We start from the raw sequence: 24,990 nt of genomic DNA on the forward strand, positions 1-24,990 counted from the left end.
GAAAACTATAAGAATGATAGTGGGTTGAAAACGGTATGAGTGTATTGAATCCCACTTTGTGGACTTTGTGATCTATGTGATAATCCCGCTTTGTGAACTTTGTGATCTATGTGGAACGTGATGAGCACGATCTGAGTGAAAACGTGCAACAGAGTGTGATCGTTGTATTACGCTCTGGCTGTTTTGGAGCACAGTAGGGAGACTCCAATGATCCTACCATTTATGGGCAACAAGTGTCTATAAGTGGTACGATTGGACCGCACGGTTGTATGTGTGACCAATAACGCAACGTGATATGAGGTCGTATATCCATGCGTAAATCTTGCCCTCATACGTGTTGTAGGGAGCACATGCAAGCGTGATTTGTGTAAAAGAAGGGAATTTTCTCAGGAAAATCTCTAGAGATAGGGCCTGCAACGGCTACACGTGTCTGCTAGAAGGCGGAACGGGGATACCCGGAGCAGAAGAAGTTCAGTGGAAGAGCTTTAAGGATTTCCAACGAAGTTCTGTGTTTGGTGCATTTTAGGAAGTTTTTCTGTGTTAAAAAGGTCCACAATGGCAGCCAAGTGCACAACACAGAGACGGTCGGAGGTCAGGATTCAGACTCCAGAGGCTTGCAGACCCCGAGGGTCTGCTCGGTTAGTAATGTGGGGGAAATATGGTCCCCACTCTGAGACCTTTTGTGATGAATGGACACGAATGACTGCGGGGGATAAGGCACCATTTCCCGGGATAGGTAGTTTTGACTCAGAGGTGTTGCATAATTTAAGGCGAAGGATATGTCTCATCAAATCAGCAAAGAGACGAATCAAGCATTATGATTGTTTACAGATATGGCAACAGGAGAGTGAAATGCAAAGAAATGTAACTTACTTACCTAACTTTCATCTTGAGAGGGGAGAGGTGGCAATGGAGGGGATTGTGGTTGCGGAGAGAAGCACAGGGGTGAACAATAAAAATGCTCTTAGCAACAGTAGTACAGATAATAAGAATAAGTGTGATAAATGTAACAATGCTAATTGTAATGCTGTTGAATGTACAACTATTAACCCATGCAAGTCGCACCCCATGTTAAACTTTCCTCAGGGACACCAACAAGAAAGTGAACCCAGAACGATGTCGGCACCTCCTCCAGAAGCCATCACACAAGACATCCAGGTGGACGCGACCCAATCGGTAAAAACTGTAATCAAACCCCCTAATGGAGGGTCAGGTGAGGTCGTGTCCACAGGTATGTATGGTATTATACATCACGCACAAACAAATGTACCTTATATCATAGAATCAATTCAGAATGACATTACTGGACTTAATCCTGTTAGGGTAATTGCAGTACCAAATGGGGAAACTGACTCTTCAGGAATCACTCCTGTCAGGAACATCGCCATGTACTGCCCTTTTTCCCGAACAGAATTAAGAGCAATTCTGTCTGAATTTCCTGATCCCAGGAAAGACTTAGTTGCTTGTCAAAGATACATTAGAGTGCTAGGACATACTGCAGAGCCAAGTAACAAAGATTGGAGGACAGTTTTGAGGGCATGTTTACCCCCCGATGTTGATTCATTGAAATTTATCACTGATTGTAAGCTAGATGAGGAAGTGCCACTAACAAACAAGTATAACCAAGATAATGTAAAAAGAATCAATCTACAGTTGAAAGAATATTTTCCTACAGTAGTAAAGTGGAATAAAATCTATACAATAAGACAAAAAGAAGGTGAATCCGCAGAAGAGTATTTTCACCGGGCTCTGCAGGATATGGCTAGGTACACTGGTATAGATGACATTGAAACTAATGTACACCACAGAGAGGTAGCTGTGTCCGTATTAGCGAGCAACTTGAAAGACACACTAAAAATTAGGGTACAAACTTCAATACCTCATTGGAGAGGTATCTCGGTTGCGGCATTAAGAGAGTCCGCTATCGAGCATGACCGAAATATCAAAAGAACCAGGGAAGCGCAGGGAGAGCGGTTGATGACACTGAACATCCAAGCACTAGAGAATGCATCAAGTCGACCGGAACCCCAGGCCCCTAGCACATGGAGAAAGCCAAGGATTTGTTACAATTGTAGAAGAGAAGGGCATTATGCCAACAACTGTAATAACCCACATAAAGTTAGACCCCCTAGACCAAGAAATGAGCAAAATTACAATACACACCATTATAATCAGGGATCACATAGGCAGGAAAGGTGATTATTAGGAATGGAGGCAAGCCTGAGGTAACGGTTAATAAAGTGGGAGGTCATTCACTGAAGACACAGGAATGACCAGGTGAAAAGTTGTAAATGTATTTGTGAAAAATGTTTTTTTCTCTCTCTCTCTATCCCCATCTCTGACGAGTAGTGGTAAGAATTCACACATTGCATATCCACTTGGTCCTTGCAGAAGTCTACCAAACCCCAGCATGACCTCCGCCACAATGTATTTCTGGCCAGATACAGACAGTGGAGTAATGCAGGTGCTGGTGGGAAGGGACTGCTCAAGGAGACCATTAGACACATAGATATGACAGCCTAATAAGTCTGACAATGTTTTTCTAATGCTAACAATGTTTTCTTAATGTTGACAATGTTTAAAAATGCTTTGTTTCTCTTTTCTTATTGATGGTTATTGTCGAGTTATGTAATGTATATATGCACATGAATTGTTCTCTATCTCTTTTGTTTTTTTTGTTGTCGTCTCTCTCTTCCCACTCATGTTTCCATGGTTTAAAGATGCTATGTCACCCCTCAGTTGGACCAATGGTGATGCCAGATTTTTGCTCCTTACAGAAAGATCGTCGGTTGGGAAGGAATATTGCATCACCAGAATGTTCGTTTGGAAAACTGAGAGACAGCACCTTTGAGAGGACAGCAGAGCAAGAAGAACAACAAGACGAGAGAACTTATTATCGTAACGAGTTCTCTCCCCCTCAAACTGATTTTCTTATACCCCCTTTACAAAATGTCTTCTTTTCTCCTCCTGTAAGATGGACTTGCCCCAAGAGACTGTGATATGGATTTTCCTGTTGACCATGATGTTGACCAGAGCAGTCTGTTTCGGTGAGAGTATCAGTGAGGTCGAGAAGGGATCCAGAAAGGTCCTGATGATAAAGATGGAGGTGTAAATTTCCAATAGCAACCCAATCACCAGGCAAAGGCGAGTACCGGACACGATCTAACAACCTTGTTATTTGTAAACATTGTGATGGATTGTTAGCTGAAGAAAACTGTATCTGTAGGCTCTGTGATAATCTGGTTGAAGATGGATGCATAAAGAAATGCCAATCCAGTTTTAATATCCATATGGACCGGCATCCATTGAGTGACTATCACTCCTTAGTGGGTAACGTATTAAACCAAACAGATTGTTGGGTATGCTCTCAAGTACCTCAGGGTCATAGCAAATCAGGGCTAGTACCATTTCCTTTAACGTTAGGGGAGGTACTTGAGCTAAGTGGTGGGAGACCGGTGGACCGGAGGTTTAACATCTCCAGCCCTCCTAGTTTGAAGCTCCACCAATACCATGTGGATAGGTCCCTCTTATGTTTTAATATCTCCAATCCCCGTAAGCCGGGAAATTGGGAAGTGTCATGGAGCAACCTTACCATGACCTTTTCACACAGAGCAGATAGAATGCCTACAGATACAGAGCTTGTACGCCACATAGCCAGTAGAGGAAAATCTTTCCGGTATCGATATACCTTTGGAAATAGGATTACTAGAGTTGGAGAGGTATCACCAGGATACTGTGCACATATCGTACAAACTGATACGTGCATTAAGCAGATGGAAGAATTAGGGTCAGGAGATTTCACCTGGAAGGTTTGTAACATGGTCATGTCCTTCTCCGTCCCATATGTTCTCCCCGATGACGCATATTTCATATGCGGGAGAAAGGCGTACAAGTGGCTTGCCCCAAACTCTGAAGGATTGTGTTATATTGGAAAAGTATTGCCTGAAGTGATGACTGTAACACATGACAAAATGAAGGACATACACCGTGGTGCCCAAGCTCCTTATACTCACACTCATTACGAGCACCGAGTTAAAAGACAACTGTCAGAAAGGTTAGAGCATCCGGCCTCTGATCTTATCCATGAATCCACCGGGATTCAGGTTCTGGTAGCGTTAGATTTCACTCGCACCGCTCGAGGAGTGATGAATTATAGATACATTTCCGCACTCGCCAATTTGTTAGATAATATCACTGAAATGTATGATGACACGTTTAGATACACTGGAAGAGAACTTCAAGCTTACAAAACAGAACTAGTTCAGCATAGGATGGTTCTTAATTATCTTACAGCAGTAACAGGCGGATATTGTGTTACATTGGCAACACAGTATGGCATAAAGTGTTGCACGTATATCACAAATAGCACCGAGGATCCGGTAGAGGTCATAGACCAAAAGATGGACGATATTCTCCAATTGAAGTGGGAATTTCATCGGAAACACAATCTCACCCTTGCTGCTGTAGGTAATGAGCTGACTGGTTGGGTGTCATGGTTGAACCCGCGAAATTGGTTCTCCGGTTTAGGAGACTGGGCTCAAGGAGTCATAATGGATGTTGGAAAGTTTCTACTATGTATCTTGGGTGTCGTTATATCGATTGGATTGATATTTAGATGCGGGCAGGCTTTAATGAGGTGCAAACAAAGTACAAAAGTGATGAGCTTGAGGAGTGAGGAAACCGTAATTAACCTGGATTTGATTTATGACCCAATGATAGAAACCAGAATGTGATGAAAATGCGATTATACGGTCCGTTTCTTTCACCTGTTTTTCTGCTTTTCTCCAAGATACAAAGACCCCCTTGGACGAGGAAGTTGACGAGACGCTATACAGACAACAGACAAGCACCAAAGATGAAGTTTTGACAACCTATGATATGGACACTTGATGAACTTTGCCATGGATCCCCAGTTTCCCTAGTATTTTTAAACTCACGCTAGCCCAACATTTTTGTAAATCTGATGGCACTGACAAAGCTATTTGCTCATGCCCAAGGAGCAATACAGCGCAAAGAAGACGACTCTCAACAGATACCGAACAAAACTTCAACAACAGATGTACATTTCCCTGACATAGAATATCATTGCATTTTCCATAAGTGTTCTTTATCTTCATCTCTACAACCCTCAGGTAATGACACACATAGTCGATAGGGAATACAGGCACAGATATCAGCAACCACATACCTCCCCCATTCATGTATCATCAACTAAAATGTGCATCCCCATTTTGTTACAACCACAGCCGAAATGAGCTCGGTAGAGTTTGACAGCCCATCCACAGACCCTTAGTACGGGATAAGAAGGAATTCAAATGTATACTTCGCAATACCTCGAAGCTTGATTTACCACACGTACGGCACGATGATACATGACCCTCCAAACATGGACTCATACACACATGCTTCTGCTTTCTCACTAGGTCATACCCTCTTCACACCTACTCCTCTCTCCTCCCCTACCCAACCATGGAAATCAATTAACCCCTGACTTATATTTTTCTCCTTTTGAAATGTTTTGAAGGTGGCAGTTATTATTGACTGCCAAAGGGTGGACTGTCAAAGTCAGAAAAATATCCCCATACACACTGCCATATTTGCACCGCACACTGGTCCGCGCTGCGCATGCGTACGCTCTCCCGTGAAGGCGCATACCCGCAATAGCGTGTACCCGCGGGCGCACGGTATGCGTATTTACGGTAGAGTTTATGTAGTCGTAGCGTGCGACTCATTCGTTACATATTTTCACAATTAATGTAGTTTGTAGATCATGGTCCCTTTGATAGATTCTGAAAGTTTGGTTAATATAGAATGTCCCTGAGCAGAGGAATCCCTCTTTGTATTGTACGAAGGGTCTAACAGGAATCATACAGCAGTGTTTGGTACCCATCGGAAGAGTATTTAATTAGCGATATTCCGGTGTTGGTTTGGAGCGTATTAATCGCTCGTGCGAATAGTTATGGACATAAGAAGTTATGTCCATTTATTATTCATGCACCTGAACAGTACAGGTATCAGTGGGTCTCAAATGGCTCTTTGACCTCAGAGATCCCCCAAACAATAGTTTGCATGTTGGGAGGGCCTCATATCTTTACATGCATAAGGTAAGCACCGGAATAGTAATTGAAGATCAATTGTACTCCAAATCAGTATCTTTCCCGCAGACGGAGTACAATAGCCTTTAATTACACTGAGCTTTGAGACTCAATGAGGAGGGCCAACACCTGTGTTTACAAATGGGGCTGGATTTGTATACAGGAGAATGAGGGCTGAGATGTCATTGTCTCAACTGAAAGTGGACATCATGAATATAGAACAGAACCCAGACAGGATTCTGTTTTGTATTCGCCAAACAATAGCTCTCCAGAAGACAGGAATGTGTTAGTTATCACCCATTGTTTTGCATAACCAAGACCACATACAGCCCACCTGTATGAATCAACCTATGACCTTTGTTATAATGCGAAGCCGAATTCCTGCGTCCAATGGACAATGAGATCGTAGGGACCATTAGATTGCATTGTGTGAGTAGCATAAAAGACGGGCCTGTGGCATCCAGCTTTCACTTCTCATCAAACGGTTCTCATTGCTGATAATCGGGAAGCTGGCTGTCCAGAAAGCGCTTGCGATCGTTACCCTTGTGCGTAAGTTTCTCTCCGTAATCATATTGTCTTACTGTGAGCCAATCTCTCTCTCTCTCCGTCTCTCTCTTTCCCTTCTCTTTCTCTCGTATCTCCCATTGACTAGTATTGTATTGAATTGTATTAGATAGTATTGTATTTTGGTTAGGAAGTATCTGTTATATTGTAGTGTATCATTTGTACTGTTATCCCCTTTTACAAGTATATTAGATATAATACAGTTAATAGGCTTTGGACCCTAAACCAGTATCTGTGTATTTCCTATAGTGTTAAGTGTTCACTTGAGCGTCGGTGACGCTCAAGCAGCTTTGTAGTTAGTCAGGTTACACAAGGTTGCACTTACACCCTGTATTCACATTAAGGTATTCTGTGTATTTCATTGGTATAAGGTTTAGACATAAAGGTATAGCGTTGTGAGCGTCTGCACCGCTGGTGATCTCCTCGTGGTCTCGAGCGTCCGCTACGCCATAGCGAATCATTACTCTAGTCATAGCCATTAACGTACTGTCCTGTGATCGCTGGGCCGTGAGCGAACGTGACGCTTGAGCGTCTCGCCTACGGCTGAGCGATCGTTACGCAACCAGCGTACCCGTACGGTACTTCTTAAGTAAACAGCGTACAGTGTTCTTAGACTTCATAAAGGGTTATAAATACATAAAGGAATTCTGCTTTGTTAGTTGCTATTAAGCAGATCCTACAAATCACTGATGATGAGGAGTCCACTACTGTAGCTAAGAAAATTGATATGTTTAAATGGCAGAAGGTGGTTAAAAATCTATTACCCCATTCTGACCATTTGGTGGACATCAGACAGGAACCCTGGTCTAATCCATGCAAGAAATTCCCTCTGTCTGAACGGTTTTTAGCTCGATATCCTCTCCCTGTAGAGATATGTAACAAGTGGGAAAATTCACTACTCATGTCACCCGCCTAGTGATGTCGTTCACTCTGTCTGTCACCACTGTCACTTCACTGAAAGAACCAACATATAAGAGTGTGGAGGGATGCCTGAAATCTATTTACTCCCTTACAGGTGCTGTACATAGACCCACTATAGCAGCCTCCTGAGCTGCAAAAGGAATTGAAGCATGGGTTCAGGCATTAGAGGAAAAGCTGCCTGAGGATATATCTGACAATGCCAGACAATACCTGTCTCACATGACCACCGCGCCTATTACATTCAGGAGGCGTCCTCTGAGGTGGGTGTGTTGGCTGCCAAGGCGTCAACTACGTCAGTCCTGGCTCGCCATATTCTGCGGTTGAGGTCATGGAAGGTGGACCTAGACTCCAAAAAGACCTTGAAGGTACTCCCCTTTAAGGGGGATTTTTTGTTTGGGGAAGACCTAAGTAAAATTGTGTCTGAACTGGTGGCTGTCTCCCAAATACTAATCCTTCTGCACAGAAGGCTAAAGGTACCACTTTTCGTTCCTCTCGGCCTCAAGGGAAAGCAAAAGGTCAGGCATACCCGAGACAATCTCGTGCTCCCAAAACCACCAAGCCCAAGACAAGGCAGTCCTGGGTGACCCGTCAGCCTGCTTCCAAACAAGACAAGGCTGCCGCATGATGGGGCGGGCCTTCCCCTGGGGGGACCCCAGGGTGGGAGGCCGACTTCTACATTTCACCCAGGTCTGGTTAAAGACCACTTCAGACGTATGAGTGCGAGAAGTTGTCTCTCACGGATACGCAGTTTCTTTCAAGAGACGTCCCCCTCACCAGTTCTGCACAATGGTTATTCCTTCGGATCCATTGAAGGCGCAAGCTCTACAACTGGTTGTGCGTTCCCTCCTGGATACAGGAGTGGTAGTGCCGGTACCTCTCTCCAAGAGAGATGGAGGATACTACTCGACCCTGTTTCTAGTCCCAAAACCAAATGGCTCTTTCTGACCTATACTCAGCCTCAAATCACTGAACAAGTTTGTGAGAGTGTCCAAGTTCTGCATGGAAACACTGCGCTCAATTGTACTTGCTATGGAACCCGGGGACTATATGGTATCCCTGGATATACAGGATGCATACTAGAGATGAGCGGGTTCGGTTCCTCGGAATCCGAACCCGCCCGAACTTCATGTTTTTTTTCACGGGTCCGAGCGACTCGGATCTTCCCGCCTTGCTCGGTTAACCCGAGCGCGCCCGAACGTCATCATGACGCTGTTGGATTCTCGCGAGGCTCGGATTCTATCGCGAGACTCTGATTCTATATAAGGAGCCGCGCGTCGCCGCCATTTTCACACGTGCATTGAGATTGATAGGGAGAGGACGTGGCTGGCGTCCTCTCCATTTAGATTAGAAGAGAGAGAGTGAGATTGATTTGAGACAGAGACACTTGATTTACTGGAGCTTAGGAGTACTGTAGAGAGTGCAGAGTTTAGTAGTGACTGACCACAGTGACCACCAGACAGTGCAGTTTTATTTAATATAATCCGTTCTCTGCCTGAAAAAAACGATACACAGTGACTCAGTCACATACCATATCTGTGTGCACTGCTCAGCCCAGTGTGCTGCATCATCTATGTATATATCTGACTGTGCTCACACAGCTTATAATTGTGGGGGAGACTGGGGAGCAGTGCCAGTTATAGGTTATAGCAGGAGCCAGGAGTACATATTATTAAAATTTCTCTGACGAACTAGTGGATGCTGGGACTTCCGTCAGGACCATGGGGAATAGCGGCTCCGCAGGAGACAGGGCACAAAGTAAAAGCTTCTAGACTACCTGGTGTGCACTGGCTCCTCCCCCTATGACCCTCCTCCAAGCCTCAGTTAGGATTTTGTGCCCGGCCGAGAAGGGTGCAATCTAGGTGGCTCTCCTGAGCTACTTAGAGTAAAAGTTTAGATTTTTATTATTTTCAGTGAGTCCTGCTGGCAACAGGCTCACTGCAGCGAGGGACTAAGGGGAGAAGAAGCGAACTCACGTGCTTGCAGTGTGGATTGGGCTTCTTAGGCTACTGGACATTAGCTCCAGAGGGACGATCACAGGTTCAGCCTGGATGGGTCACCGGAGCCGCGCCGCCGCCCCCCTTACAGAGCCAGAAGAGTGAAGAGGTCCGGTGAAATCGGCGGCAGAAGACGCTCCTGTCTTCAACTAAGGTAGCGCACAGCACCGCAGCTGTGCGCCATTGCTCTCCACACACTTCACACTCCGGTCACTGAGGGTGCAGGGCGCTGGGAGGGGAGCGCCCTGAGAGGCAATGTAAATAAATATACCTTAGGATGGCTAAAATAATACATCACATATAGCTCCTAAGCTATATGGATGTATTTAACCCTTGCCAGTTTCCAGAAAAAAGCGGGAGATGAGGCCGTCGTGAAGGGGCGGAGCCTATCTCCTCAGCACACAAGGCGCCATTTTCCCTCACAGCTCCGCTGGAAGGACGGCTCCCTGACTCTCCCCTGCAGACTGCACTACAGAAACAGGGTAAAACAAGAGGGGGGGGGCACTATTGGCAGCTATAATATATAAAAACAGCAGCTATAAGGGAGTAACACTTATATAAGGTTATCCCTGTATATATATAGCGCTCTGGTGTGTGCTGGCAAATCTCACTCTGTCTCCCCAAAGGGCTTGTGGGGTCCTGTCCTCTATCAGAGCATTCCCTGTGTGTGTGCTGGGTGTCGGTACGATTGTGTCGACATGTATGAGGAGGATATTGATGTGGAAGCAGAACAGTTGCCTGTGTTAGTGATGTCACCCCCTAGGGAGTCGACACCTGACTGGATGATTGTGTTTAAAGAATTAAGTGACAATGTCAGCACTTTGCAAAAAACTGTTGACAGCATGAGACAGCCGACAAATCAATTAGTGCCTGTCCAGACGTCTCAGACACCGTCAGGGGGGCTAAAACGCCCGTTACCTCAGATGGTCGACACAGACCCAGACACTGAATCTAGTGTCGACGGTGACGAGACCAACGTAATGTCCAGTAGGGCCACACGTTACATGATCACGGCAATGAAAGAGGCATTGAACATTTCTGACACTACAAGTACCACAAAAAAGAGTATTATGTGGGGGGAGAAAAAAACAACCAGTAGTTTTTCCTGAGTCGGATGAATTAAATGAGGTGTGTGATAAAGCGTGGGTTTCCCCCGATAAAAAGCTACTAATTTCTAGTAAATTATTGGCTCTATACCCTTTCCCGCCAGAGGTTAGGGTACGTTGGGAAACACCCCCTAGGGTAGATAAGGCGCTCACACGCTTATCAAAACAAGTGGCGTTACCGTCTCCTGATACGACCGCCCTCAAAGAACCAGCTGATAGAAGGCTGGAAGGTATTCTAAAAAATATATACACACATACTGGTGTTATATTGCGACCGGCAATCGCTTCAGCCTGGATGTGCAGCGCTGGAGTGGCATGGTCGGATTCCCTGACTGAAAATATTGATACCCTGGATAGGGACAGTATATTATTAACTATAGAGCATCTGAAGGATGCATTACTATATATGCGGGATGCACAGAGGGATATTTGCACCCTGCTATGTCCATTTCTGCCAGAAGAGCATTATGGACGCGGCAGTGGTCAGGTGATGCGGATTCCAAACGACATATGGAAGTATTGCCGTATAAAGGGGAGGAGTTATTTGGGGTCGGTCTATCGGACCTCGTGGCCACAGCAACTGCTGGAAAGTCCACTTTTTTACCCCAGGTTACTTCTCAGCAGAAAAAGACACCGTCTTTTCAAACTCAGTCCTTTCGTTCCCATAAGTACAAGCGAGCTAAAGGACACTCCTTTCTGCCACGGGGCAGAGGAAGAGGGAAAAGACTGCACCAGGCAGCCTCCTCCCAGGAGCAGAAGCCCTCCCCTGCTTCTGCCAAGTCTTCAGCATGATGCTGGGGCTTTCCAAGCGGACTCAGGCACGGTGGGGGCCCGTCTCAAAAGTTTCAACGCACAGTGGGCTCACTCGCGGGTGGACCCCTGGATTCTACAGGTAGTATCACAGGGGTACAGACTGGAATTCGAGACGTCTCCCCCTCGCCGGTTCCTGAAGTCTGCTTTACCAACGTCTCCCCTCGACAGGGAGACAGTATTGGAGGCTATTCACAAGCTGTATTCCCAGCAGGTGATAATCAAGGTACCCCTCCTACAACAGGGAAAGGGGTATTATTCCACACTGTTTGTGGTACTGAAGCCGGACGGCTCGATGAGACCAATTCTAAATCTAAAATCCTTGAACACTTACATAAAAAGGTTCAAGTTCAAGATGGAGTCACTCAGAGCAGTGATAGCGAACCTGGAAGAAGGGGACTTTTTGGTGTCCCTAGACATCAAAGATGCTTATCTCCATGTCCCAATCCACCCTTCTCACCAAGGGTACCTCATGTTTGTCGTACAAAACTGTCATTATCAGTTTCAGACGCTGCCGTTTGGATTGTCCACGGCACCCCGGGTCTTTACCAAGGTAATGGCCGAGATGATGTTACTTCTTCGAAGAAAAGGCGTCTTAATTATCCCTTACTTGGACGATCTCCTGATAAGAGCAAGGTCCAGGGAACAGTTAGAGGTCGGAGTAGCACTATCTCAGCTAGTGCTCCGTCAGCATGGGTGGATTCTAAATATCCCGAAATCACAGCTGATTCCAACAACACGTCTACTGTTCCTGGGGATGATTCTGGACACAGTCCAGAAAAAGGTGTTTCTCCCGGAGAAGAAGGCCGAGGAGTTATCCGATCTAGTCAGGAACCTCCTGAAACCAGGACAAGTGTCGGTGCATCAATGCACGAGAGTTCTGGGAAAGATGGTGGCTTCTTACGAAGCGATTCCATTCGGAAGATTCCATGCAAGAACGTTTCAGTGGGATCTGCTGGACAAATGGTCCGGATCGCATCTTCAGATGCATCAGCGAATAACCCTGTCTCCAAGGACAAGGGTATCTCTTCTGTGGTGGCTGCAGAGGGCTCATCTACTAGAGGGCCGCAGATTCGGCATTCAGGATTGGATCCTGGTGACCACGGATGCCAGCCTGAGGGGCTGGGGAGCAGTCACACAGGGAAGAAATTTCCAGGGAACGTGGTCAAGTCTAGAGACTTCTCTCCACATAAATATAATGGCAGAAGCTGCAAGGATTCTCCGCTGGGCGGAAAATCATGTGATAGCATTGTCAGCAGTGTTCATTCCGGGAGTGGACAACTGGGAAGCAGACTTCCTCAGCAGACACGACCTCCATCCGGGGGAGTGGGGACTTCATCCAGAAGTCTTCCAGATGATTGTAAACCATTGGGAAAAACCAAAGGTGGACATGATGGCGTCCCGTCTCAACAAAAAACTGGACAGATATTGCGCCAGGTCAAGGGACCCTCAATCAATAGCGGTGGACGCTCTGGTAACACCGTGGGTATACCAGTCGGTGTATGTGTTCCCTCCTCTGCCTCTCATTCCAAAAGTACTGAGAATCATAAGAAGGAGAGGAGTAAGAACTATACTCGTGGTTCCGGATTGGCCAAGAAGAACTTGGTACCCGGAACTGCAAGAAATGCTCACGGAGGACCCGTGGCCTCTACCTCTAAGAAAGGACCTGCTCCAGGAAGGACCTTGTCTGTTCCAAGACTTACCGCGGCTGCGTTTGACGGCATGGTGGTTGAACGCCGGATCCTGATGGAAAAAGGCATTCCAGATGAAGTCATCCCTACACTGATCAAGGCCAGGAAGGATGTCACTGCGAAACATTATCACCGCATTTGGAGAAAATATGTTGCGTGGTGTGAGACCAAGAAGGCTCCCACAGAGGAATTTCAACTGGGTCGCTTCTTACATTTCCTGCAAGCAGGACTGTCTATGGACCTAAAGTTAGGATCCATTAAGGTTCAAATTTCGGCCTTGTCGATTTTCTTCCAGAAAGAACTGGCTTCAGTGCCTGAAGTTCAGACGTTTGTCAAGGGATTACTGCATATCCAGCCTCCTTTTGTGCCACCTGTGGCACCTTGGGATCTCAATGTGGTTTTAGGGTTCCTTAAATCACACTGGTTTGAACCACTCACCTCTGTGGACTTGAAGTATCTCACATGGAAAGTGGTAATGCTATTAGCCCTGGCTTCGGCCAGGCGGGTCTCAGAATTGGCGGCTTTATCATATAAAAGCCCTTACCTAATTTTTCATTCAGACAGGGCAGAGTTGAGGACTCGTCCTCATTTTCTGCCTAAGGTGGTTTCAGGTTTTCACATGAACCAACCTATTGTGGTGCCTGCGGCTACTAGGGACTTGGAGGACTCCAAGTTACTGGACGTAGTCAGGGCCCTGAAAATATATGTTTCCAGGACGGCTGGAGTCAGAAAATCTGACTCACTGTTTATCCTGTATGCACCCAACAAGCTGGGTGCTCCTGCTTCTAAGCAGACGATTGCTCGTTGGATTTGTAATTCAATTCAGCTTGCACATTCTGTGGCAGGACTGCCACAGCCAAAATCTGTAAAAGCCCATTCCACAAGGAAGGTGGGCTCATCTTGGGCGGCTGCCCGAGGGGTCTCGGCTTTACAACTTTGCCGAGCAGCTACTTGGTCAGGGGCAAATACGTTTGCAAAATTTTACAAATTTGATACCCTGGCTGAGGAGGACCTGGAGTTCTCTCATTCGGTGTTGCAGAGTCATCCGCACTCTCCCGCCCGTTTGGGAGCTTTGGTATAATCCCCATGGTCCTGATGGAAGTCCCAGCATCCACTAGGACGTCAGAGAAAATAAGAATTTACTTACCGATAATTCTATTTCTCGTAGTCCGTAGTGGATGCTGGGCGCCCATCCCAAGTGCGGATTGTCTGCAATACTTGTATATAGTTATTGTTACAAAAAATCGGGTTATTGTTGGTTGTGAGCCATCTTTTGAGAGGCTCCTTCGTTGTCATACTGTTAACTGGGTTCAGATCACAAGTTGTACGGTGTGATTGGTGTGGCTGGTATGAGTCTTAACCGGGATTCATGAATCCTTCCTTATTGTGTACGCTCGTCCGGGCACAGTATCCTAACTGAGGCTTGGAGGAGGGTCATAGGGTGAGGAGCCAGTGCACACCAGGTAGTCTAGAAGCTTTTACTTTGTGCCCTGTCTCCTGCGGAGCCGCTATTCCCCATGGTCCTGACGGAAGTCCCAGCATCCACTACGGACTACGAGAAATAGAATTATCGGTAAGTAAATTCTTATTTAAACAGTGCACACTTTTGCTGCAGGAGTGCCACTGCCAGTGTGACTGACCAGTGACCTGACCACACTGACCACCAGTATAGTTAGTAGTATACTATATTGTGATTGCCTGAAAAAGTTAAACACTCGTCGTGTGACTTGTGTGGTGTTTTTTTTTTTATTCTATAAAAAACTCATTCTGCTGACAGACAGTGTCCAGCAGGTCCGTCATTATATAATATATACCTGTCCGGCTGCAGTAGTGATATATATATATATTTTTTTTATATCATTATTTATCATCCAGTCGCAGCAGACACAGTACGGTAGTTCACGGCTGTAGCTACCTCTGTGTCGGCACTCGGCAGTCCATCCATAATTGTATACCACCTACCCGTGGTTTTTTTTTTCTTTCTTCTTTATACATACATACTACATCTCATTATCAACCAGTCTATATTAGCAGCAGACACAGTACAGTACGGTAGTCCACGGCTGTAGCTACCTCTGTGTCGGCACTCGGCAGTCCGTCCATAATTGTATACCACCTACCCGTGGTTTTTTTTTCTTTCTTCTTTATACATACATACTACATCTCTTTATTAACCAGTCTATATTAGCAGCAGACACAGTACAGTAGTCCACGGCTGTAGCTACCTCTGTGTCGGCACTCGGCAGTCCATCCATAATTGTATACCACCTACCCGTGGTTTTTTTTTTTTTCTTCTTTATACATACATACTACATCTCATTATCAACCAGTCTATATTAGCAGCAGACACAATACAGTACGGTAGTCCACGGCTGTAGCTACCTCTGTGTCGGCACTCGGCAGTCCGTCCATAATTGTGTACCACCTACCCGTGGTTTTTTTTTCTTTCTTCTTTATACATACTACATCTCATTATCATCCAGTCTATATTAGCAGCAGACACAGTACAGTACGGTAGTCCACGGCTGTAGCTACCTCTGTGTCGGCACTCGGCAGTCCATCCATAATTGTATACTAGTATCCATCCATCTCCATTGTTTACCTGAGGTGCCTTTTAGTTGTGCCTATTAAAATATGGAGAAAAAAAATGTTGAGGTTCCAAAATTAGGGAAAGATCAAGATCCACTTCCACCTCGTGCTGAAGCTGCTGCCACTAGTCATGGCCGAGATGATGAAATGCCAGCAACGTCGTCTGCCAAGGCCGATGCCCAATGTCATAGTACAGAGCATGTCAAATCCAAAACACCAAATATCAGTAAAAAAAGGACTCCAAAACCTAAAATAAAATTGTCGGAGGAGAAGCGTAAACTTGCCAATATGCCATTTACCACACGGAGTGGCAAGGAACGGCTGAGGCCCTGGCCTATGTTCATGGCTAGTGGTTCAGCTTCACATGAGGATGGAAGCACTCAGCCTCTCGCTAGAAAAATGAAAAGACTCAAGCTGGCAAAAGCAGTAGCACCGCAAAGAACTGTGCGTTCTTCGAAATCCCAAATCCACAAGGAGAGTCCGACTCCAATTGTGTCGGTTGCGATGCCTGACCTTCCCAACACTGGACGTGAAGAGCATGCGCCTTCCACCATTTGCACGCCCCCTGCAAGTGATGGAAGGAGCACCCGCAGTCCAGTTCCTGATAGTCAGATTGAAGATGTCAGTGTTGAAGTACACCAGGATGAGGAGGATATGGGTGTTGCTGGCGCTGGGGAGGAAATTGACCAGGAGGATTCTGATGGTGAGGTGGTTTGTTTAAGTCAGGCACCCGGGGAGACACCTGTTGTCCGTGGGAGGAATATGGCCGTTGACATGCCTGGTGAAAATACCAAAAAAATCAGCTCTTCGGTGTGGAAGTATTTCACCAGAAATGCGGACAACAGGTGTCAAGCCGTGTGTTCCCTTTGTCAAGCTGTAATAAGTAGGGGTAAGGACGTTAACCACCTCGGAACATCCTCCCTTATACGTCACCTGCAGCGCATTCATAATAAGTCAGTGACAAGTTCAAAAACTTGGGCCGACAGCGGAAGCAGTCCACTGACCAGTAAATCCCTTCCTCTTGTAACCAAGCTCACGCAAACCACCCCACCAACTCCCTCAGTGTCAATTTCCTCCTTCCCCAGGAATGCCAATAGTCCTGCAGGCCATGTCACTGGCAATTCTGATGATTCCTCTCCTGCCTGGGATTCCTCCGATGCATCCTTGCGTGTAACGCCTACTGCTGCTGGCGCTGCTGTTGTTGCTGCTGGGAGTCGATGGTCATCCCAGAGGGGAAGTCGTAAGACCACTTGTACTACTTCCACCAAGCAATTGACTGTCCAACAGTCCTTTGCGAGGAAGATGAAATATCACAGCAGTCATCCTACTGCAAAGCGGATAACTTAGGCCTTGACATCCTGGGTGGTGAGAAACGTGGTTCCGGTATCCATCATTACTGCAGAGCCAACTAGAGACTTGTTGGAGGTACTGTGTCCCCGGTACCAAATACCATCTAGGTTCCATTTCTCTAGGCAGGCGATACCGAAAATGTACACAGACCTCAGAAAAAGAGTCACCAGTGTCCTAAAAAATGCAGCTGTACCCAATGTCCACTTAACCACGGACATGTGGACAAGTGGAGCAGGGCAGGATCAGGACTATATGACTGTGACAGCCCACTGGGTAGATGTATGGACTCCCGCCGCAAGAACAGCAGCGGCGGCACCAGTAGCAGCATCTCGCAAACGCCAACTCTTTCCTAGGCAGGCTACGCTTTGTATCATCGGTTTCCAGAATACGCACACAGCTGAAAACCTCTTACGGCAACTGAGGAAGATCATCGCGGAATGGCTTACCCCAATTGGACTCTCCTGTGGATTTGTGGCATCGGACAACGCCAGCAATATTGTGTGTGCATTAAATCTGGGCAAATTCCAGCACGTCCCATGTTTTGCACATACCTTGAATTTGGTGGTGCAGAATTTTTTAAAAAACGACAGGGGCGTGCAAGAGATGCTGTCGGTGGCCAGAAGAATTGCGGGACACTTTCGGCGTACAGGCACCACGTACAGAAAACTGGAGCACCACCAAAAACTACTGAACCTGCCCTGCCATCATCTGAAGCAAGAAGTGGTAACGAGGTGGAATTCAACCCTCTATATGCTTCAGAGGTTGGAGGAGCAGCAAAAGGCCATTCAAGCCTATACAATTGAGCACGATATAGGAGGTGGAATGCACCTGTCTCAAGCGCAGTGGAGAATGATTTCAACGTTGTGCAAGGTTCTGATGCCCTTTGAACTTGCCACACGTGAAGTCAGTTCAGACACTGCCAGCCTGAGTCAGGTCATTCCCCTCATCAGGCTTTTGCAGAAGAAGCTGGAGACATTGAAGGAGGAGCTAACACGGAGCGATTCCGCTAGGCATGTGGGACTTGTGGATGGAGCCCTTAATTCGCTTAACAAGGATTCACGGGTGGTCAATCTGTTGAAATCAGAGCACTACATTTTGGCCACCGTGCTCAATCCTAGATTTAAAGCCTACCTTGGATCTCTCTTTCCGGCAGACACAAGTCTGCTGGGGTTGAAAGACCTGCTGGTGAGAAAATTGTCAAGTCAAGCGGAACGCGACCTGTCAACAACATCTCCTCCTTCACATTCTCCCGCAACTGGGGGTGCGAGGAAAAGGCTCAGAATTCCGAGCCCACCCGCTGGCGGTGATGCAGGGCAGTCTGGAGCGACTGCTGATGCTGACATCTGGTCCGGACTGAAGGACCTGCCAACGATTACGGACATGTCGTCTACTGTCACTGCATATGATTCTCTCACCATTGAAAGAATGGTGGAGGATTATATGAGTGACCGCATCCAAGTAGGCACGTCACACAGTCCGTACTTATAATGGCAGGAAAAAGAGGCAATTTGGAGGCCCTTGCACAAACTGGCTTTATTCTACCTAAGTTGCCCTCCCACAAGTGTGTACTCCGAAAGAGTGTTTAGTGCCGCCGCTCACCTTGTCAGCAATCGGCGTACGAGGTTACTTCCAGAAAATGTGGAGAAGATGATGTTCATTAAAATGAATTACAATCAATTCCTCCGTGGAGACATTCACCAGCAGCAATTGCCTCCACAAAGTACACAGGGTGCTGAGATGGTGGATTCCAGTGGGGACGAATTGATAATCTGTGAGGAGGGGGATGTACACGGTGATATATCGGAGGATGATGATGAGGTGGACATCTTGCCTCTGTAGAGCCAGTTTGTGCAAGGAGAGATTAATTGCTTCTTTTTTGGTGGGGGCCCAAACCAACCCGTCATATCAGTCACAGTCGCGTGGCAGACCCTGTCACTGAAATGATGGGTTGGTTAAAGTGTGCATGTCCTGTTTATACAACATAAGGGTGGGTGGGAGGGCCCAAGGACAATTCCATCTTGCACCTCTTTTTTCTTTTTCTTTGCGTCATGTGCTGTTTGGGGAGGGTTTTTTGGAAGGGCCATCCTGCGTGACACTGCAGTGCCACTCCTAGATGGGCCCGGTGTTTGTGTCGGCCACTAGGGTCGCTTATCTTACTCACACAGTCAGCTACCTCATTGCGCCTCTTTTTTTCTTTGCGTCATGTGCTGTTTGGGGAGGGTTTTTTGGAAGGGACATCCTGCGTGACACTGCAGTGCCACTCCTAGATGGGCCCGGTGTTTGTGTCGGCCACTAGGGTCGCTTATCTTACTCACAGAGTCAGCTACCTCATTGCGCCTCTTTTTTTCTTTGCGTCATGTGCTGTTTGGGGAGGGTTTTTTGGAAGGGACATCCTGCGTGACACTGCAGTGCCACTCCTAGATGGGCCCGGTGTTTGTGTCGGCCACTAGGGTCGCTTATCTTACTCACACAGTCAGCTACCTCATTGCGCCTCTTTTTTTCTTTGCGTCATGTGCTGTTTGGGGAGGGTTTTTTGGAAGGGACATCCTGCGTGACACTACAGTGCCACTCCTAGATGGGCCCGGTGTTTGTGTCGGCCACTAGGGTCGCTTATCTTACTCACACAGTCAGCCACCTCATTGCGCCTCTTTTTTTCTTTGCGTCATGTGCTGTTTGGGGAGGGTTTTTTGGAAGGGACATCCTGCGTGACACTGCAGTGCCACTCCTAGATGGGCCCGGTGTTTATGTCGGCCACTAGGGTCGCTTATCTTACTCACACAGCGACCTCGGTGCAAATTTTAGGACTAAAAATAATATTGTGAGGTATTCAGAATAGACTGAAAATGAGTGTAAATTATGGTTTTTGAGGTTAATAATACTTTGGGATCAAAATGACCCCCAAATTCTATGATTTAAGCTGTTTTTTAGGGTTTTTTGAAAAAAAACACCCGAATCCAAAACACACCCGAATCCGACAAAAAAAATTCGGTGAGGTTTTGCCAAAACGCGTTCGAACCAAAAACACGGCCGCGGAACCGAACCCAAAACCAAAACACAAAACCCGAAAAATTTCAGGCGCTCATCTCTAATGCATACCTGCATATACCTATTGCCAAGTCACAGCAGTATCTGCGGTTTGCTATTGGCAACCTCTATGATCAGTTCAAGACTCTACCATTTGGACTGGCTATGGCTCCTTGGATCGTCACCAACGTTATGACCGTAATGACAGCCCATCTCCGTCGCCAGGGAGTTAGGGTCCGGCAGTATCTGAATGACTTGCTGATTCTGGCAAACTCCCACGATGTCCTCCTCCGTCATCTGCAACTGATGGTAAGCTTCCTGCAAGCCCATGGGTGTCTCATCAATTGGAAGAAATCCTCGCTGGTCCCAGCACAGAGCATGGTGCACCTGGTGGCACTCCTGGACACACACAGTCAGCAACTGTTTCTGTCCCCGGAGAAAGTCCTGAAGCTTCAGGACAGGATACAATGCTTCCTTTATTGTCCCAGAGTGTCAATGCACTCGGCAATGCAAGGCCTAACGGTGCCGGCATTCAACATGGTGGAGTACGCTCAATTTTATTCCCAACCTCTGCAGACGTTAATCCTTTCCAAGTGTGATGGCCTACCTCATCGAATCAGATCTCACATGATAACTTTGACTTTGAAGGTTCGTCTGTCGCTGATCCCTTCTGGATCCCCGACTGTGTTTTGCTGACAACAGATGCCAGTCTGCGGAGATGGGGTGTGGTGTTGGTGCAACACTCTTTTCAGGGTCGTTGGACCAAGGTGGAATCACTCCTCCCAATAAACGTTCTGGAGTTGTGGGCAGTTTTCAACGCAATAACTCCCACCCTTCCTCTGGTACAGAACAGGCCTGTTCAAGTACGGTCAGACAACACCACCACAGTGGCATACATAAACCATCAGGGCTGCACTCAAAGCCACATGGCAATGATTGAAGTGTCAAAAGTCCTTAGTTGGGCAGAGCGCCATTTTCCAGCAATATTGGCAGTGTTCATTCCGGTTGTCCTGAACTTGGGAAGCGGACTTCCTCAGTCGTCAGGACATGCATGCCGGAGAGTGGAATCTTCAGCCAGAAGTCTTTCAACTACTAGTGGACATGTGAGGCCCACCAGATGTAGACCTGATGGCATCTTGACACAATCACAAGGTTCCAGTCTTCGGATCAAGGACCAGGGATCCTCAAGCAGTGTTCATGGACGCACTAGCCATTCCATGGAACTTTCCCCTGCCCTACGTATTCCCTCCAGTGTCACTCCTGCCCAGGGTCCTGCGGAATTTCAAGCAAGGAGGAAAACTACTTCTAGACGCTCCGGCGTGACCCAGATGGGATTGGATCTCAGACCGGCAGGGTCTACTGACAGAGCTTCTCCTGCTACTTCCTTAGCACCCAGACCTCCACGTACAGGGCCCTGTTCTCTACCCAGACCTGGCCAGACTGGCTTTGACGCCGTGGCTCTTGAAGCATCACTCCTGAGGGCCAAAGGATTCTCTGAGACTGTAAACAAACTATGTTAATTGCCCGCAAACCGGCATCTGCCCGGATTTATTATAAGGTCTGGTATTCTTATTTCTCCTTCGTCCTAGAGGATGCTGGGGACTCCAAAAGGACCATAGGGTATAGACGGGATCCGCAGGAGACATGGGCACACTATAAGACTTCGAATGGGTGTGAACTGGCTCCTCCCTCTATGCCCCTCCTCCAGACCTCAGTTAGATTTTGTGACCAGGGGAGAGTGGTCACACACTAGGGGAGTTCTACTGAGTTTCTCTAAAAAGACTTTTGTTAGCTTTATTATTTTCAGGGAACACTGCTGGCAACAGGCTCCGTGGGACTGAGGGGAGAGAAGCAGACCTACGTTCTGTGAGACTGATAGGCTCTGCTTCTTAGGCTACTGGACACCATTAGCTCCAGAGGGTCCGATCACTTGGGTCGCCTAGCTGCTCGATCCCGGAGCCACGCCGCCGCCGCCCCCCTCACAATGCCAGAAGATCGAAGACAGGTGAGTAACCGAAGCAAAGAAGACTTCGAAAGGTGGCAGAAGACTTCAGTCTTCCTGAGTTACCACGCGCCATTGCTCCCGCTCACACAGGCACTGCATGGGTGCAGGGCACAGGGGGGGGTTCCCTGGGCTGCATTAAAAAACCTCTTTAAAACACTATCTGGCTATTTAAAGGTGCATAGTAATTATACAGTAACACTGGGGGATGTGTCTGGGTGATGACTGGAGAGGTGACTGCTGGGAATGGGGCATTATACAGTAACACCAGGGGACGTGTCTGGGTGATGACTGGAGAGGTGACTGCTGGGAATGGGACATTATACAGTAACACCAGGGGATGTGTCTGGGTGATGACTGGAGAGGTGACTGCTGGTAATGGGACATTATACAGTAACACCAGGGGACGTGTCTGGGTGATGACTGGAGAGGTGACTGCTGGGAATGGGGCATTATACAGTAACACCAGGGGACGTGTCTGGGTGATGACTGGAGAGGTGACTGCTGTAAATGGGACATTATACAGTAACATCAGGGGATGTGTCTGGGTGATGACTGGAGAGGTGACTGCTGGGAATGGGGCATTATACAGTAACACCAAGGGATGTGTCTGGGTGATGACTGGAGAGGTGACTGCTGGGAATGGGACATTATACAGTAACACCAGGGGATGTGTCTGGGTGATGACTGGAGAGGTGACTGCTGGGAATGGGGCATTATACAGTAACACCAGGGGATGTGTCTGGGTGATGACTGGAGAGGTGACTGCTGGGAATGGGGCATTGTACAGTAACACCAGGGGATGTGTCTGGGTGATGACTGGAGAGGTGACTGCTGGGAATGGGGCATTATACAGTAACACCAGGGGATGTGTCTGGGTGATGACTGGAGAGGTGACTGCTGGGAATGGGGCATTATACAGTAACACCAGGGGACGTGTCTGGGTGATGACTGTATCACTGTGTGTGTGTCAGGTGCCTATAAGGTGTCAGGATGTCACTGTCTATGTCTCCATGCAGGAGGTGGAATATATAGAGGATCACAGGGGTCTGTACAAGGACGTGATGATGGAGAATCACCGGCCCCTCACATCACTGGGTAAGAGGAGATTGTCATGTATTGTACAGGGGAGAGCAGGTAGTGCCCCCTATATACACACATCATCTGATAATAACATATATGCACTGTACTCAGTCACTGTGTGTTACAGATGGGCCCAGTAACAGAGATACCCCAGAGAGATGTCCCCGTCCTCTGTATTCCCAGGATTGTACAGAGAAGAATCACAGGACCCCACAGGAGGATCAGGTAGGTGGGATTTAGGATCTCGCCAATATACCAAAGTGACTGTCACTGTATCAGTCATACCAGGTGATAATGAGACACACAGGGAAAGCAGTGTAATTTGGGGGTCTCTGGCCCCATACACCACAGTAGGACCCTGATAACAACATGAAAACATCTATCCCTGTATAAGAAAGAAGATGGGGATCACAGATTTATTGTACATATGTCACAAAGTGTAATATGTGAGAAATATGTCTGAGCAATTCATTCTATTGTGTTTTTTCTCTTAAATATTTATTTCATTTATATATAACGGCACCTAAACATTTTATCTGATAGCAATTATATTCCTTACAATTGTATTGCTTTTCAAATGTCAGGGGTACAAATAAGGCAACTGGACTGGAAGGGGGAACCCAGCGAGATATGACTGAGAACCATTGCACTGTATGGTCTGTACAGAGCTGTGTGTCTAATACTCTGATAGTCTCCTGATTATTCTGAGTAATGATGTCCGGCATTAATAACGCATTAATTTCTGCAGCGGGGTACACTGTTTTCCACAGGGAATACATCGGGATGTAGAGATGGATCTTGATCCAGAGGCACCAACAGGCTAAAGCTTTAGACTTTCCCAGAATGCATTGCAGGGGCCTCCTCTATAACCCCGCCTCCAGGCACTGAGAGCTCAGTTTTTGAGTTTGGGCCAAGTAGGTCACTTAACAGGGGGACTGCGCTTGGCAACACTGAAAAAAGCTTTAAGAAGACTTCATGGGCCGCATCAGTTACATGTCAGAGTAACATTCTGTGCTGCGGTTCCATCACCTCCACAGCGACGTTGCATACTCCCGCTGGCTCTGTTCCCGGGTACTTGCGGCGGAGGCGCTCTGGCTATAGGCACACCGTCGCAGATGCTCTCCTGGTTCGCGTTGCTGCTACTGAAGGGCGGAGGTAAGAGGGTCCCCCAGGCGGGACCCGCCATTAAATCGCGTGCCGGTCACGGTCTAAGGAGACTGACCGCGACACAGGCATGGACACTGTAACAGAGCGGGGACCCCACTGTATCCACCAGGCATGGGAGCACAGGTCAGATAGTAAAATATCCTATTTAATAAGGCTCCATAGTACCCAGTGGTGAGATCCAGCATAGGGGATAAGGCGCTTGACCTGTAGCCCCTCCCCCGGGTCCGGGCGCCATTTACTGCTGTTGTTCCCGCCCTGGAGCTGCCTCACACTCTCCCTCACTCCCCTGACTGAGAAGCTGGGCACCATCTTCTCTGAGTAGCTGCGAATGGTCTCCGAGACTGCAGGGCAAGATCTCCTCTGTAAAACCGCCTGTACGTCAGCTCTGTAATTTTACAGACACTTAAGTATTCTACATGTTAGTTAAGAACAATTGTACCTCTACCAGAATATATTTATACGAGTATTCTGATATATACATCCGGTCTCATATATAGAGATATATATATATATATAGAGAGATATTTAGATATTGTCATGTTTAAATACAGAAAGGAGGATCACAAATTATATGTGATCTAAAGTGTGGTGATT

The 24,990-nt window shown here is 47.1% G+C and overlaps 1 protein-coding gene across 1 annotated transcript in view; it reads left to right on the plus strand.

The window, feature by feature from the left end:
• The window catches only part of LOC135057081 (oocyte zinc finger protein XlCOF7.1-like), a gene marked incomplete at its 5' end in the record, with an annotated part of 138,213 nt that overhangs the window by 68,685 nt on the left and 44,538 nt on the right, over nucleotides 1-24,990 (plus strand). The window contains 2 exons of the mRNA XM_063962979.1: nucleotides 23,166-23,244; nucleotides 23,357-23,454. Of these exons, the coding sequence (XP_063819049.1) occupies nucleotides 23,166-23,244; nucleotides 23,357-23,454 (177 nt within the window). The remainder of the gene's footprint in view (nucleotides 1-23,165; nucleotides 23,245-23,356; nucleotides 23,455-24,990) is intronic.

This window comes from Pseudophryne corroboree, chromosome 3 (assembly GCF_028390025.1).
Source record: "Pseudophryne corroboree isolate aPseCor3 chromosome 3, aPseCor3.hap2, whole genome shotgun sequence".
In the NCBI taxonomy this organism is placed as follows: Eukaryota; Metazoa; Chordata; class Amphibia; order Anura; family Myobatrachidae; genus Pseudophryne; species Pseudophryne corroboree.